Raw genomic sequence first — 16,861 nt, 5'->3', positions numbered from 1 at the left:
ACCATGGGAGGGAGTGAATATGTTTTAGTGTTGGAGGAACAGCCCAAGACTGGGTGCTATCCTTGCCCATGCCCTGCCTAGGCATCAAGGACAGGCAGGACAGGGCAGGAGAGCAGCAACATCCCTTCCATCCCTTCAGCCACCCTAGACACATCCTGGTGGGTGCTCCCTGTGCCAAGTCCCTGCCCTGATGCAGTGCACAAGGAGGATATAGTGACATTGGGAACAACAGGTATGCGCTACCAAACGGGGCCAAAGCAAGAGCTTTCCAGACCCTAAAACCAGCAGCAGGTAGAGAGGAGTGGCAAGTGTCATGCCGATGGATGCAGGCACAGCTGGGCAAGGAGCCAGGATGCTGCTGGTACATTTGGCTAACACAGGAATGCCTGCTCAGACCTGAGCATCCCACTCCCTCTCTGAGCTGGGCCTCAAGTCCCCCACAGCCTCCTTAGCTGGGCTCACCCCAACCTCCACCCAGCTGAATCCACCCCAACAGCTTGAGGGCAGTCCCCTTGGCCCGGCCATGTCTCACCTACCTCAGCCCTCGCTCCTTCCAGTCTGCTTCCCTGACGAACCATGGGGATGCTGGGGTGCATCCCACAGCCCCACACGTCTCCAACAGGAACAGGGACGCGTCACCGGCGTCCTGTGCGCCGTCTCTGACCTACTGCCCTAGAAGCTGGGGTGCGCGCCGGCGCGGTGCAGGGGACGCTGCCCCGCGGCCGGGCTGGGGGCTGCTGGCCCCATCTGCAGCACGCGGTCCTGCCCGGTGCATTAGCAGCACCGGGAGATGGGGCCTGGGGCGGTGGTGGCTTTCTAGGTCAGAGCCAGCGAGGAGGGTGGGTGAGGGGCTGTGCTGGGTGAGGGGCTGTGCTGCATGAGGGGCTGCACTGGGTGAAGGGATGTGCTGGCTGAGTGGGGTCTGGGTGAGGGGCTGTGCTGCAGAGTGCTCCTGGCCAGCTCCTTGTCTCGTCTGGCTCTCGGTAGGAGGGAATGCCCGTGCTCTGCTTCCGGGGCTCTGCACCCAGAGTGTGCAGGCTCCTGGACAGGGCACCTCAGTGTACCCCAGCACCCAGCCAAAGGCATGCTCTGGGACAGAGACCCTGCCATGCTGCCTACTCTGGGAGACCCCCCCCAAGTCCTGCTGTGGGGACATGGGGGATGAGGCCATGAAGCTGTGTAGGTCACTACATGGCTCTGTGCCTGCAATGACCCTGGTGAAATAGCTGATCCCCAGGATATGCCCCTGTGGATAAGGGGGTCCTGTGCTGCCCTGGCTCACTGCTGCACCCCTCCTTGGGGAGGGTTCCCAGCACAGAGCATCCAGTCTGTCTCTGGCATGGCAGAGAACTCCAGGCACATCCAGGAGTCCCCATGCTGGGGACTCTGCACAGGAACAGGGACTGTGGCACCTGCCCATGGCCCAGCTCACCGCAGCACTGACAGCCTCACCCACACCACGGATTTTGTAGTGCTACCAGGGCCTCACAGAGGCTCAGCCATGCAGGGATCCATCCCCAAAGCTTGTACTTTCCTGAAGGAGAAGTAAATCCTGTCCATAGCAGTGCAGGGCTGAGCTGTCCTGGGTCTCTTACCCTGCCCACACTCCCCCTTCTCAGTGATTGATGAATACAAAGTGTTGCTCCAGTCACCCCTCCTGTCAGTGCCTCTGAAGCCAAGGGCACCCCACTGCCAATCACACCTCGCAGTCCAGTGGCCAGCGGCAGAATGTGGGGATGTGGACCTCTGGCTGCCAAGCAATAGATTAAGATCTACAGGAGGGTCCATGTTGAGCCAGCACAAGGCTCCTTCATTCACAAGCACAGGGCAGTCCCCAAGGTCACATGCCCATGAGGAGGATGGGTCTGATACGCATGGTGGCACAGACACTCTCAGCACACAGCTGGAGCATGGCAGGGGCAGAAGCCAGCAGACAGCCAATGGTGTGTCCCCTGCAACTGCAACAAGCGCCTACAGGCCATATCTGGGGAGCACTGGCCCCAGGATGGGTGTGAAGCCACAGGTTGTGCTCTATACTGCACCAAACTGATGTGACTACAGCCACTCTAGGAAGGCCAAAGCACTGTCAGGAGGCCAAATACCTCACTGGGCTCTGGGACAGCTCAAATGCCCAAGTTATTTATTTTCTGCTGTGCTGAAACAGGAAACCTCCAACAAGTTCAAACCCTGGACCCTTGCCAGAGTCAGCGGCACCTCAACAGTGCAGCAGGAGCTGGACACATCTGGCAAGAAAATGTGAGCCCTGAGAGTGCTGGGTTGTGCACATCTGGCAGGAGATGCCCCTGGCCCCATGGGTGGAGGGATGGAGGCTGATGGGGTCCCAGAAGAAGGGACTCTGCTCAGCAGCACACCCTGCTCCATGTGGAGTCATCCATCAGCAGTGACACCTCGGTGCCCAGTTCTCACTGGGTGCTGAGATCTAACCCAGCCTGTCCCACCATGGACACCAGGAGTCCCACAGGACATCCTCACAGTGCCTGGGTCACAGGAAGCCACTCAGACTGACTGGTGTAAACTGAAGAGCACTTCTGAAAGCAGCAGCATTCACCCCAGCAGGACTGTGGCTCAGGGCTTCTGCAGCTACAGACAATGCACTTTTCTCAGCTCCCTGCTCCAGGAACACTCAGATCAAGCTGGACACTTCCCACATGCTGGGAGAGCAGCTCATTCTGGCTCAGGAGCCCATCAGCCTCAAGAAGACCCAGCTGGCCGAACACCAACAGCACTGCTAGCAGAAAAGCATATCCTGGGATGTGGGGACATGATCCAATCCTAACCAGACTGGCTGTAACCTATGTACCACTCCATCCACCCGCCCTGTGCCAGGTGTTCCTGCACTGCCACCCAAACAGGAGCGGGTGAAACCTCCTGGAGAGCCCCAGTCCGGGCACAACTCCCCGCACGGGCACGTACCCCGTGGTGATGTCATCATCCTCCGTCAGCGTCTTCCCCATCAGGTCACTGTCACTCATGTACCCCGACTTGAGCTCCACATCGTCGCTGTCCAGCGCCTCGACCAGCTCCAGGCGGGAGATGTGGCTCAGCTTGCTGGGGCTGCGCATGGGCATGGTGTGCGAGTAGTGCGCTCGCTCCCCGTGCGTGTACCAGCTCGGGGTGCCCTCGGAGCGGCAGGTGCCCCCGACCGATGGCGCGTCCCCGGCCTGCAGGCGAGGGCTGGACTGCCCGTAGCGCCAGGACAAAGGGGACGAGCGGTTGGAGAGGCTGGAGACACTCCGTGGGTTGGCTTCATCACTGTCATAGCAGGTCATCTCGAGGGAGCTGCGAGGACAGGCAGTCAGGGAGTTAGGGCAGGGCACAGGGGATAGTGGAGATCTGTGCTCTGCCCCGCTCCCCTGGAACTGGGTCTGCAAGTGCTCAGATACTAAAAATGACCATTTTGAGGCAGCCAGGCAAGGCCAGAGGCTCCCAAGCCTGTGGATGCAGGGACACTGTCTGTCCTGGACCCCCTCCATGTCAGCTGGCAAGGGACAGTCCCCTTCTTCCCTGCGTGCTGCCAGCCTAGTGTCCCACAGTCCAGGACTCGCTGGGACATGCACACTACAGTGTTTAGTGATGCCCATATCTCCCCAGGGACAGTGGAATAGGACAGTGGGTGTGATGGGGGCTCTGTGCTCTAGTCAGTCTACAAAGGCAACACTCTACCACAGCCCTGTCCATCCACCTCAGAGCAGGGCCAGGGGTGCCACCAGGACTGGTGGCAAACACACCTGGGAGAGGGGTCAGCTCTATTCTGGAGACCTGCTCCAGCCCCAAAATCCAGCTGTGCTGAACTCATCTAATAGGGCACCTTTAGTGGAAAGCCTGGACATGCTCCCCCGTGTCTGGGCTGCTTCTGCTCAGCCACTTCTCCCCCACACTTCAACATCTGCAGCTCAAGATCACATCAGACCCAGGACAGGACAAGGTGGGGTGGTGGCACCAATCTCAGGGAATATGAAGGTGGGCCATGCCAGGGAGTGGAGGCTGTGAGTGAAAGAACGCCAAGGGACAGACCTGGGACCAGTCCCTGCAGCAGCACCTCACACTGAACCCCTGTAGACTGAACCCCCAACATCTGGGCAGAAAAGATGATCACAAGAGAGGGCTGCCCAGCCCCAGGGGCTGCCCACAAGCACAGTGCTCTGCAGCCAGCCCAGAGCCTGTGAGTGCTTCAGAAATGGGGAGTTCCGTCACTCCCTGTGCCTCTCGGGGTGTATTTTGGGCAAACTGTGATTCTAAAACTAAATTTAGTAATGAGAAACTATTACTTCTTGGAGCAGCTCCTTGGGAACCCACAGTCCTCAAATTGGCTCCAAACACTAGTATCAGTAAATTATTCCCTAGCTTGGATTAAACATTCCTGCAGGAGCACCCGAAGCCAAACCCGGGCTGCAGCATTGAATCTAAAACAGGGAACTACATAAAAAAAAACTAGGAAGTTTGTTAAAGCGGAACTAAAGGGGGCAGCTAAAAGGGTTTTGTTTTTGTCGGCAGCACAAAGGCTGTTTGAGGATGTGCTCCCGGCAGCTCAGACAGAGCCAACCATGTCGCTGAGCAGGAGAAACAGAAGCTTCACCTCAAATCCTGGGTTCAGTTCTGGGCCCCTCATGACAAGAAAGACATTGAGGAGCTGGAACATTTCCAGAGAAGGGCTGGGGAAGAGTCTGGATCACCAGGAGCAGCACAGGGAGCTGGGGGGGCTCAGCCTGGAGAAAAGGAGGCTCAGGAGGGACTTTCTGGCTCTCCACAACTGTCTGACAGGAGCCAGGAGCTGGGGAGGAGTCAGGCTCTGCTCCCAGGAAACAAGGGACAGGAGGAGAGGAAATGTGCCAGGGGAGTTGTGCCAGGGGAGGTTTAGGTTGGATATTGGAGAAGATTTATTTCCTCAGAGGGTGGTCAGGCACTGGCACAGCTGCCCAGGGCACTGGTGGAGTTACCATCCTTGGAAGTGTTTAAAAAATGTGTGGATGTGGCTCTTGGGAACATGGTGTAGTGGTGAACACAGCAGTGCTGAGGAAATGGTTAGACTTGATGATCTTAGAGACTTTCTTCAAGTGTCCTCCAAGTGTCCACTGAGCCTCCTCAGTGACTCTGTGATTTCATGATTCTCTAAGCCCCAAGGATGTTCATGCAGCTCTGCTGCCAGGAGTATGGTTACATCTTTCAGGAATAACACTGTGCTAACAAGGCAACAGCAAAGACTGAGCCCTCAGCCACTGGATGGAAGAACACAGTGAGGATAACAAGAGAAATTTGAGGAATAGTTTGTGGAATGAATAAAGAGAGAGCCCAAAGCATCTACAGGACACCAGCAATGCAGGCACATCCAGAGGACTTGCAGATGACATCTGTATTGGACAGACTTGTAGGAAGTGTTCCCAAGAGCAGAATGAGTGGGTACGTGTGTAATTACAACGTACCAGGGAAGAGCTGACACAGCTTTGGGAAAGGAAAATCTGGCTCACAGCCGCAGAGGAGCTCCTGGAGGGATACAGGGAATTGCCGAGGCTGCTGTGAGCTATTGGAATAAAAAAAGCTTCCAAATAAATTCATCTGTCATGAGATAAGAGGGAAGATCTTCACATGTTTAAGTCCTGCTGAAAGGGACAGAGTGCAGGGGTAGGGATCCCTGGGCTATCCATAGCCATTTTTCTCCATGGCAGGAATGCAGCTGAGGTATCCACCATGTGATGTACTCACAGCTCATCAAGAAAAGGAAGTGATAGTGAAGAGTCAAATCCCACCAGCAATGCTAATTTAATCACCCTTAATATCCTTGCCCTATTTTCCTAAGACCTGAGCTGAGAAGGATTTCTGAAGGAGCTGAGCACTGGGGTGAGGAGGGGGGTGGAGTTTGACACTTTTTGCTTGATGAAAGTGAAATGAGCACACCGCAGCCCTGGCTGGCATGAGCAGTGCTGGGCTCTGACCCAGCTCCTGCACCGGGCAAAGGGATGGCAGAGCTGTAATGGATCATTTCAGGAAATGGCCAGCTCAGAAAATATTGCTGTGGCCCCATGCAAATCCCACTGCCACAACTCTCTGCTGCTCCTGGCTCAGAAAACATCCAGGAAGCACAGCAAGGGCAAGCAAGCTCTAGAAATATCAGATGATGAAGAGGGAAATCAAAGGGCTGCTTCCTCCTGGACAAGGCTGGTTGAGGGGTGACACGGGAAGGTCTGTAATGGTGAATGGTGGGTGAAAGGTGGGAGGAAGCTGCTGCTTTTTGTCCCTTCCAAGACAAAAACAGGATCGAGGGAGACCACGAGGTGGCAACACACTCCAGGAGAAGGATGTTCCCGCATCTCCACTTTCCCAACCGGCTGACACCCACACAACCTTGCAAATCCAGAGTGAAGCAGAAACCATGCAAGATCTCAAGAATGACCCAGGGGGACACAGGCAGTCCCAGACATGTGTCAGAGCCCCCTAAGCACAGACACTGTGCTCTAGTTGTCCACGCAGTGCTCACCCTGACCCCATCCCCACCATTCCCTCGCTCCTGTCTGGGCAGGGCAGCTCAGGGTACCCCCACCTCTGCTCCTGGGCTCTGGCTGAGAGTTCCTCCATCATCATCCTACACAGAGAAGAAAAACTAAGTCACAGATAGTGATGGAGCCTCTGGTGCAAACTAGGGTGGGTACAAGTGATATCTTCACCTCTGATGGTCCATTCAGGGTCACCTGACCACTGGGAACATACCTCACACCATCTCTCTGCTCTGTCATCTCCCCTCACTGGCACCACTCCCCAGCCTTTGCTGTCCCAGAGCACTTTTGGGAACAGCACTCTGCTGCAGCACCACACGACACCCCACAAATTTGGGGGCTTCTCTCCAAACCTCCATGCACAGGGTCCCCAGGTCACAAAGCACTGCTGATTTCCTTCCACCCACATGGCCCTCACCAGGAGCAGAGCTGCTTCCCATCTGCCCCAGGAAGGATACTGACTGTGGGGAAGAGATTGGGGGTCCAGTGCTGGGGCCTCACCTGTGAGACACCTGAGAGCCCCTTAGGCTGGACATGGTCTCCTCCAGGTTCTGACGTAGGTCCAGTACATTCTGCACTGTCCTCTTCCTCTGGGACTCAGGGTCTGTGGAGAGACAAGGTGAAGGCTTTAAAGGAATGGATGATGGATTGATGGATGGATGGATGGATGGATGGATGGATGGATGGATGGATGGAGCAACCCTCTGCCTGTGGCATGACTAACAGCCCTGGCTCTGCCCATCAGGAAGGAACAGGGCAAATCTGGCACCAGGCTGGAGCTGCACTACCCTGAAATGCCACTACCAAGCATGCAGCTGGGATGGTTATGTCTAGTCCAGAAAGGATGAGCTGGCAGAGACCAAGTGGGACCACAGGACCCACTCAGGTGACAGGAGCAGCAGTCCTGGAAGAATGTCCCCAAACCTGCCCCTGCATCCCCCAGGCCCCAGGGTTGCTCCAGCCTGGGAACATGAGTGCTGGAGCAGCATCACTTGGTGTGAAGCCAGTGGGACCGAGGGGAGGCTGGGGGTTGGAGAACACTGAGCCCCACTCATGAAGGAGTGGCTGCTTCTGTGCAAGGCTGGAGCAGCTGGTGGGACTGAGCCCCCACAGGCACAGCCCAGAGCTGAGGATTCCCAAGCTCTGTCTGCCCTGGGACTTCTTCAGGTGTACACACCCACAACATGGGTGTGTACACACATACAGAGCCATGCACCTCCCAAAATGCACATGAGCATGTGCATCTACCCACATCACAACCACCGGTGCACATGTGCAGATATATACAGGCATGTCCACATACACGTATGTACACCTGCACACACAAATGTGTGCACACTGCCCAGAGACACCTGCACGGACGTGTAAGACCACAGACACCTGCACAGAGGAGGAGATCACTCCTGGCATAGCCCCAGAAGTGCTGTGGGCTCAGGGCCATGGCTCCAGCCCCAAGTCCCTGTCTCATTCACGTGCACCCCGGGCACTAACAGCCGTGCCACTGTGGCTTTGATCCCTGATTTCAGGCCTTTCAGCTGCAGCCTGCCCTGGATCTGCAGTGACAACAGGCGTCAGGGACATGGGATGTGGCTCCTCCTAATGTAACGTGGCAACCAGCGCTTCAGGATTTTCAATGGCACCGGCACCATGTGAACTGCAGGGACATGAGGATGGGGGACACTGCCAGCACTCACCTCAGCAGCTTCCCACAAAGGCACACCACATGCCCGTGCTCAAGCAGGGCTCCTTGTGTGTTCCTTGTCCCCATCACACTCTGGCCACACCTCAGGCAGCACCCGTGGGCGCTGCCCCATCCCCAGGCTCCCCTTGCCCACCTGCCTGGGCAGGAGCACCTCAGACCAGTGAAGCAGCCCTGATTTACCCATGAACCTGGAAGAGGGTGACAAGCAGGAACAACCCTGATGAGACGGGTTCAATCAAGCAGGTTAAAGTCAGTTGTAGATGAGGTAAAAGGGCTGGTGAGCCCACAGGGCACCCAATGTGATCAGCCACATCAGAACATAAGGACACCTATCCCTGCATGTGTCCAATCACCCCAGTCCAGCTCCCAGAACCTCAGGACACAAGGCTGAGCAGGACACAAGTCATTATTAACTCATTATTAAATCTCCACTGTGGAGATTGGAGGAGTTAATCAAACGCATAGAAGCTCCAAGTGCATATTCCAATGGCACCGACCCACATCCGCAGCTTCATCCATTGCACCAGTGGAGGAGTTAATCAAAGGCACAGAAGCTCCAAGTTGTCCCCAGAGCCACAGGATGGGGATGCACAGGCAGTACAGGAGGGGGATGCATCCAAGATGGCTGCACACATGGAACCAGGGTGCAGGAGAGGCTTGAGATGCCCTCAGTGCTGAAGGGTGGCACCCACCTTGCTCTGCAGCCAGGGACAAGGGAACACCATGCCTGTCTGGTGGGGCAGGCAGAAAGGATCATGTTGGCACCTCAAAGCTGCAAGGTCCTGCCCTCAAGTTGCCTGCAAAGATGGATTTTCAGGCTTGAAACGGCAGGGCTGGAACCTGTGTTCAGGTCCCACACTGCAGTGTGTAGGGCAATGGGAGATTTGGGCTCCTTGAACCTCAGGGAACAGCAATACAAAACCACCAGTGTCCCCAGGCTGGTCTCCATGCAGTAAAGGACTTTAGCACCTCCAGCTCCTTCACCCTGGCCCCATTCAGTGGGTGCTGTCACCCAGACCCAGCTCCCGCAGCCAGAGAAGGTGCCACGCACACCCTAGCAGTGCCATGTCCCTGCGTGCTGGGGCAGGACAGAGAGGGACGGGATGAAGAGTCAGTGTTGTCCCCTGGTGCTGGCAGTGGCTCCCACCCTGCCAGCTCGGCAGTGTGCTCCTCCCGGGCATGGCTCCATCCCAAAACCCCGTCTGCCTCCCCCATGGCCACCCGCAGCCGTTCCCCTGGGCACAGAGCCAGCTGGGCCTGGCGCTGCCTCCTCCCCGGGCGCCTCTGCCAGCGGGGCTGCTCCAGCCTCCCAGTGCAAGGAGCAGGGGCGAGCCTGCGCTGTGTCCCCAGCTGCCCCGACTGAGGGGCCGGCACAGGGGCACCACCTCCCCTGCCCTGCTCTGCTGCTGGGGCACCAGTGGCAAATAAGCAACATCCCAGGGCTCTGGGACAGGAGTTCCAGGACAATGGCACTGACCCACGTCCCCAGCTTCATCCATTGCCCCATTCGTCACCCATGCCTGGATGACATCACCCCAGTTTTTGGGTGACAGTCCAGGTCACTCTGGACTCCAGGAAAAGCAGCAACTCTCATCCTGGAAAGGGCCAAATTGAGACTGGAAGAGCTGCTCACCCACCTCTGGCGTACATCCTGCTGCTAGCACTGAAGTGCCACCATCTGCCCCCACAGTGCTGTCCTGGTGGTGACACAGGGACTCCCGCAGTCTGTTCCCCAGGGGCAGCAAGGGGCCACGAGCTGGCTCGGAGCTCACCAAGTCACTGTATGCCAGAGCTGAGTTGAAACCAGAGCCACTGGGAGAGGCTGAAGTGTGGGAACAGCAGGAGAGCGCTGGATTCCTCCTCACATCGATTTAGCAAGCTTGTGCAGCCAGATGTTTCCAGCTGCTGGAGCACGGAGCAGCAGAGAAAGCTCAGCCCATGCCATGGCGGGGTCAGTCAGACATTCGGCCTAGGCCAGGCTCAGTTTCCCAGCAGCTATGGCTGGGATGTGTTCCACAGCACTCCCCACTTCACTGGAGCTGCAGAGCCAGGGACTGATGTCTCCCTGCCCCAGTCCCAGGCTGGCCTGCATCCCCTCAGCTGATCCCACTGCTCTCCAGGCTCTGACCATCCTGCTGTTACAGAGGGGCGTGCTGGCTCTGGCCCTTTGCCCCCTGTTCTGACCATGCACAGGGCAGCCATGAGATGCAGCCACTGTCCCCAGGCCCTGTACCGGGAGGCCACAGAGCCCATTGCCCAAATCATTTGCCCCTGTGCCAGGCTGGCTTTCAGTTGCTCTACTGTGCTTGAGCAACTCTCACTCAGCTGAGAGCTCTCACTCAACACTCCTTTCTCAACTAAGCCATTTCGGTGCTCTCTTCAACATCAGCAAATATGATACAAGCTCCATTTGGCACTCGAGGAAACTGAGGCAAGAAGCCTCAGCCCACCCCCAACCACCCCCGCACCTGCAGCACGCCCTGGGCATGGCTTCCAGTGCTGACCACCACATTACACACACTCAGCAAGCTGGCACTGTGGGCACCTGGCCCTGACCCACGCAGTGCCCATCGCCCCCATCTCCTGCCTGGCCAAGCTGGGGCAGCAGCAGGTACCATCACCACAAGAAGGAGCATCTGCAAGGTGGGATACAGGGCCAGAGGCAGCCAAGGAGGAAGAAGAGGAGGAGGGACAAGGAGAGAGCTGTGCTGGAATAGCTGGCTCAGGGCACAGCACTGTTTGCTGTGAGTCTGACTGTGACGGGCAGCACAGAACCATGGCTGGAAAAGACCAGGGAGCTCCAGGCTGTGCTCATGTCCAGCTCTCCCTGCCACCTCCCAGAGCAAGCAGTGGCAGTTCCTTTGTCCACGTGTCGGGGTGCAGCCCCGGCCCCGCAGCCGGGTGCTGCCGACGTGGCCAAGTACGTCAAGGAATGAGGAAATAATCAACTCCAAATGGCTCTGACAGCTCATTTCAAAGAAGCATGTGGCCACCAGCCCCCACTGGGGTGAGGCAGGGCTGCATCCGTGGGACATGTGTGCCCCATGTGCCTTAGCACAGAAACTCACGCGTGCGCGTGTGTGTGTATGTGTGTGTGTGTTTGCATTATTCATGTGGGGGCCATGTGGCAGAAAAAGCCTGCAGAAAGATGCACTTGTGCATGAGTATCACTTATCACTTATGCCTGTGACCTTGCACACGTGCCCTGTGTCCATATGCAGGCAGTGGGACAGCAGGACATGATACCAACACTGGCACAAAGGTGCCAGGTTTGCATGGGTGCACTGTCTGCATTCAGCATGAGCATGGCACTCACACCTGTCTTCTTGCCCCCTGTGACCCAACTGGTCTCATTTCAGAGGATCCAACTGGGAAAGGACTCCTGTTGGCCCAGTAAAGATTTCAACAGCAAGCAGGAATTCACCAAGAAAGGCTGCGTGGTGTTCCTGAGTCATTCCGGTGGGCCCCTATTACACAGTAGCTGTAACGAATTTCCCCAAGCTGGAAAACATTTCTAACTGCTTGCTCAATTCCTTCCAGTGCATTGAAAAATCCACTAATAAACTCTGCAATAAAACCCATTCTCATGGGGCTGTGAGCCTCCTCCAGCCCTGCTGCACTCTCTGGCTCCATGAACCCTAGAGCAGACTCACAGTGTTCCCTCCATCTGCCCCAGCCTCTGCCCCCAGTCCTGTTTATGAATGAATCAGCACAGGCAGTGTTTTGTTGGTTTTTCTAGAAAACCTTCCAATCTGGCACTCGGAGACCACCCGAGGGGAAATCCAGCACCCAGTGTGAACTTGACTGAGCCCTATGGGTTCCACACTCACACCCTGCAGCCTGCAACTCCATCACCAGCGTCTGGGTGTGCCACCAGCAGAGTCTTCCTGAATGGAGTAAATGGCTTTATCTTGCATTATTACATCCAGCTCTGATTCCCATTCCTGGATGGCTGGGCAGGGGGATGGTCACAACCTGCAATTCTTGCTTGGGGCTTAACTGTCTTTTCCCCCAAACAGGAAGGATGAGCAGTGGAGATGGCTAACAGAGTTCTGTGGGGTGACTGCCAAGTCTGCAGTGTTGGCCTTGTTTTCCAGCTCAAGCCCCATCCCTGCAATTCCTACGTGCTCCCATCATGGATGTATCAGTAGCCCCAAATCACCGCTCTCTCTCTGGAGATGTCCCAGGGCACCCAAGCTGGGCAGAGAATGTCTTCCACGCTTGCTCAGTGCCCTGCAAAAGCACCACACTCTTTCCTGCAAACCTGCTGCCCCACCCAGAAGAAGGCAGTAGGTACATTAGCACTCCTGGTTTTATTACTTTCATTGGTGTGAGCAGAAAGCTGGCTGCCAGCCCTGCATCCTCTGCAGCAGTGTCAGGAGAGGGTCCTGCTCCCCGACGGGCAGGGACAGGGTCACACAGCACCCTGGTATTGGGGTACCAGGGTACCTGGACAGCTGACTGGTGCTCTGCTGACCCCAGGCAGATGGATGGGGAAAGCCTGGCCACCATTCCCTGAAAGACAGCAGCAGCCCCTCAGCTGATGGAGCCAGAGGAGCTACTCCCCATGGATATGGAAGCACAGCCTCCTGCCATTGGTGCTGGGGATGTGCAGGGGAAGCTGCAGATATCTGAGGTCCCCTTCTGTGACTTCACCAAGGCAGGCTGGCCTCTGCACATGATGCTGCCCTGCATGTAGCCCTGCAAGGGTGTGGGATGAGGTTGGACACAGCCCAGCAGGTTCTGCACTTGCCCCTGGCTGAGGGAAGAGAGGCCAGCAGCAAGTCTTGGGGGAGACAATGGGGGTACAGTGGGTAGCACTGTGGCAGTAGCATGTGTCCTGCAAAGCCCGTGTCCCCCAAGGAGCACCAGCCCCTGTGGAGCCAGAGAGGTGACAGGACTCCAGTTTGGTACAGCCACCCCACATCTCACATGTTGGTGGACCGTTCTTCAAAATGACAGGGCTCTGTGGGAGGCTCCAACAGTGGCTGCAGAGGAGGAGGAAGCCAATTCCCTGCCTGCACTCCCTGACTCTATCATTGCACCCCACCACTGTAGTCATCAGCTTTGCCATGATCACCACCAGCATCCTCATCACTGCCAACATCCCCACCACTGCAGTCACCATCACCACCACCACCCTAATCACTGCCAACATCCCCACCACTGCAGTCATCATCACCACCACCATCCCCATCACCACCATCATCCCCGTCACCCCACCATCCCCATCACTGTCAACATCCCACCACTGCAGTCATCATTACTGCCATCATCACCACACCATCCCCATCACTACCACCATCCCCACCACTGCCACCAGTGCAGGTGGGGCAGCCCCACGCTGTGGGAGGGGGCCACCATCTCCCTGCTGGAAGGTGGGAGCAGACAATAAGCAGCTGTGCAGCAATGACAGGCTGGGACTTGAGCCGAATCAGCACTTTTAGGGGCAATCATGGCTGCTAAGCCTTGCGAATCACTGCTCATAACAAGGGCAGGGCTGAGAGACCTGGAGCCTGGACCCCGTCTGGCTCCAGTGAGCCAAGCTTTTAAAAGGGATTCAGACTTTCTCAGGCTAGAACAGCCATAAATCTACTTAATTGGGTCTCTCCCATACACAAGTTTCCAAGTGAATCCACTAGAGAGATCCAAACTGGGCCTCCAGCCCATTTGTGGGTTATTCTTTCAATGGATGCTGTGCTTGGCCCCACACCACCCCACCTGCACATCCAAACCACAGTTCCTTTTCCAGATCCAGAGCCTCTAGCTGCTCCATGTCCAGGCATTCCACCTCTGTGCTGCCCTCTGTTCCTCTGTGCTGATGAGCTGGGGGAGCCCAAAATCCCCACTGTTGGGACAGACCCTGCACAAGGCACAACTCATCCCAGAGCCACACCTGCCTCCAAAGTTGCTCCTGAAAACATCAGAGGAGCTGGGAGCACCCCAGCACCCCTGTCCCCAGCACCATCGGTCTCCAAAATAATCCATGCAGCTTGGGAAGCAGGGGGATGGTAGGTTAACAGGCCAAATCCATGCTCCAAGGGATGCCCCAAGCCTCTGGCCACTGGCACACACAGCAGCAGTCACACATGGTGACACTAACTCCCTGCTGACAGCCCCAAGGCCTTGGGAACAGAGAGACGGTGTCATCAGTGGTCACTGCACCTGGGGTCCGTGCTAAGCTGACAGAGGAGGGTCAGACTGGTCACACACACTCCATGCCTCAGTTTGCCCTGGAGCCTGCCATTCTCCTCACAGTTCTACATCACCGAAGTGTGCTTGTGCCATGCTGGCCCCCAACAAGGCACAGCTGTGTCCAGCCTGGTTTCAGCACCCCAAACAACCCAAACGCAACACCTTTCCCACAGCCACCAGCAGATGGTCAGGGCAGTGCTGCAAATCCTGTGCAAAAAAAGCTAAAAAGTGGGAAAGAAATGGAAAAAAGCCCTAATTCCCCAGGGTGAGGCGTAACAGCACAGCCAGGTCCCGGCACAGAGGCCCTGGAGCAGCCGGCAGCAGCGGGTTCACGCTCCCCACGCATCACCAGACACAGGTTGGACATTGTGGAAATTCAAAATTCCAGATGGCTCTTTTTGGGTGGGTTTTTTTTTTTTTTGCCTTGCCTCATTTCCAAGGCAACAAGACTCCCTGTCATCTGCCAGTTGCCATAGAGATTTCACCTGATTCTGCTTCAGCAGAAGAGAAAGCCAGGCTCCTTACTGCTGCCGAGGAGCCACGAGCCACGACCGCCTTCAAACTTACTGGGAACAGCGGAGATAAATGGGGCTTTATATGAGGAAGGCAATGGGCTGATTCAGAGGATCAAAGGAAGGAACTGCGGGTTTCTATAGCACAAATCAGCCCTTCACTTCACTGCTTTGGTGCCCTCCAGATGTGCCCTGCATCTGGGGACATCACCAGCTCTCACTCCGAGCTTTGCCTGGTGGAGGAGGGGGGATGTGGGTGCACGGGGAATCCTGCACCCACTGCTTACAGCGTATCAAGGACCAATCTGGGTTCCCTGCAGGGAAGGGAGGACACATGACCTGTGCAGGCCACAGCCACCCCATTATGGGGTCCTAACCCCATAATGATCCTCGCTCACCATGTACAGCCCTTCTCCAAAGGTCAAGTGACCCAAAGAGCCAAGGCGAGGATGGGGAAATGCAGGAGCAGCTAGGGAGGAGGAGATGCCCATGGGCTGTGCTCGGCGCAGCTTGGCTGTCACAGACATGGGGGTCAAGCACCACAGGCCACCAGGGCAGTCACAGGCAGGCAGACACAGGGTATGTTCTTCATCAGCACCAATGCCATCCCAACAGCCCCATCAATGCTGGGGATCACCCCTGGAGACAGTGTGGATGCATCCACACCCCAAGCCCAGGTGCAGCATGTGATTCAGTCATTCCTCCCAGACTCACCCTCATTCCAGGCCCCTGTGACAGTAGCTCTGGGACTCTCAATCAGATGCCCCAAATCTGATCTGATGTACCCCTGCCTGGGGCTCCCTGTTGTTGATGAAAATTAATCCCTTGGGCATGGGAGAAGGTTCCAGGCATTGGCAGGGTGCTCAAGGGTGGCAGTCACCCCTGCATACAACACGTCAAGGTCCTCACACTCATCCCTTTCCACTAGTTGCCCAGGTCTGGCTGAAAGGGCATTTATCAGTCCCCAGAGCCTCTCCCCTCCCCAGCCTGCATCCCTGCACCAGGGCAGGCGGAGAAGGGCCTGACTGGGCAGCTCTTGGCTTGAGTTGGCTCTGTTTTGTAGAACAGTCATTAGCAGAGCCAAATTTCCCATTCCCAGGCAGAATACAGCCATGCTTGGGGAAGCTTTATATTCACAGACACAAACAACTCACATTTGCTTTTTAACTGTTGGAATTGCACCCACTGGGACAGAGCAAACAGGGAGCCTTTTGTCCCCCTTGCCTTGTGACTGAGAGCTTTGTGCAGAGCAATGCGTTGCAAACATAATTCCCCCCAGCCTCAGCTGGGCTCTGGTAGACACTTGGTCTGTCTGTCCATCACCAGATCAGCCAAAGAGTCCTCATGTGTCTCCAGCAGGAATGTAAAATGTCTTCCTCAGCTTCCCTGGCAGCCGGTAGAGCTGCTCCACACTGAAACATCAGGCACACTCAAATGCACCCAAAACACAGCTGGTGATGGGGGCTCTTCATCTCCCAAGAACCTGGGGTGGGCAATCAGAGTGGCAAACGGCCACAGGTGGCAGAGCTGCTCTCTGGGGTTACAGCTCTCCTGGATGCAAGGAAGAGCAGCTCCGAGCATGGAAAATCCCAGCATGGCACAGGCACAAAGAGCAGCTCATTGTGAGCCTCCAGAGAAGGTGCCCCAGTCATTCCCCAGACAGAGCGTCTCTGGAAACCTCCAGCCCACTGCCGAGCTCCTGAATATCGGAGCTGGCACTCACCAAGCTGTGAGCACCAGCAGTCCTCAGAGCTCTCACTCTGGAGAGGGACAAGGGACAGCTCTCCCTGAGTGGGACATGTCCTCGAGGCACTGGCTGAACCCCCATCTCAGCCCAGCAACACCACCCAGGGAGGAGCATCCTTCACTCCAGAAGAGGGAGATCCTGGAACAGCTGCTCCCCTCCAAACACAGCTTCAGGAAGAGGCTCAGGATTGCAAACA

The 16,861-nt window shown here is 56.4% G+C and overlaps 1 protein-coding gene across 2 annotated transcripts in view; it reads right to left on the bottom strand.

Annotated features, from left to right (window-relative positions):
• Nucleotides 1–16,861, bottom strand: part of NAV1 (neuron navigator 1) — a 72,454-nt gene that overhangs the window by 22,841 nt on the left and 32,752 nt on the right. For both annotated transcript variants that reach the window (XM_021527669.3, XM_077789045.2), the window contains exons 5-6: nt 7,011–7,113; nt 2,935–3,300 (exon numbers count right to left, since the gene is read on the bottom strand). In XM_021527669.3, coding sequence (XP_021383344.2) covers nt 2,935–3,300; nt 7,011–7,113 — 469 coding nt within the window. The remainder of the gene's footprint in view (nt 1–2,934; nt 3,301–7,010; nt 7,114–16,861) is intronic.

Source organism: Lonchura striata, chromosome 26 (genome assembly GCF_050655825.1).
Source record: "Lonchura striata isolate lonStrDom1 chromosome 26, ASM5065582v1, whole genome shotgun sequence".
Classification (NCBI taxonomy): domain Eukaryota; kingdom Metazoa; phylum Chordata; class Aves; order Passeriformes; family Estrildidae; genus Lonchura; species Lonchura striata.
The sequence above is the reverse complement of the archived record's forward strand: the minus strand, read 5'-3'. Positions and strand labels throughout refer to the sequence as shown.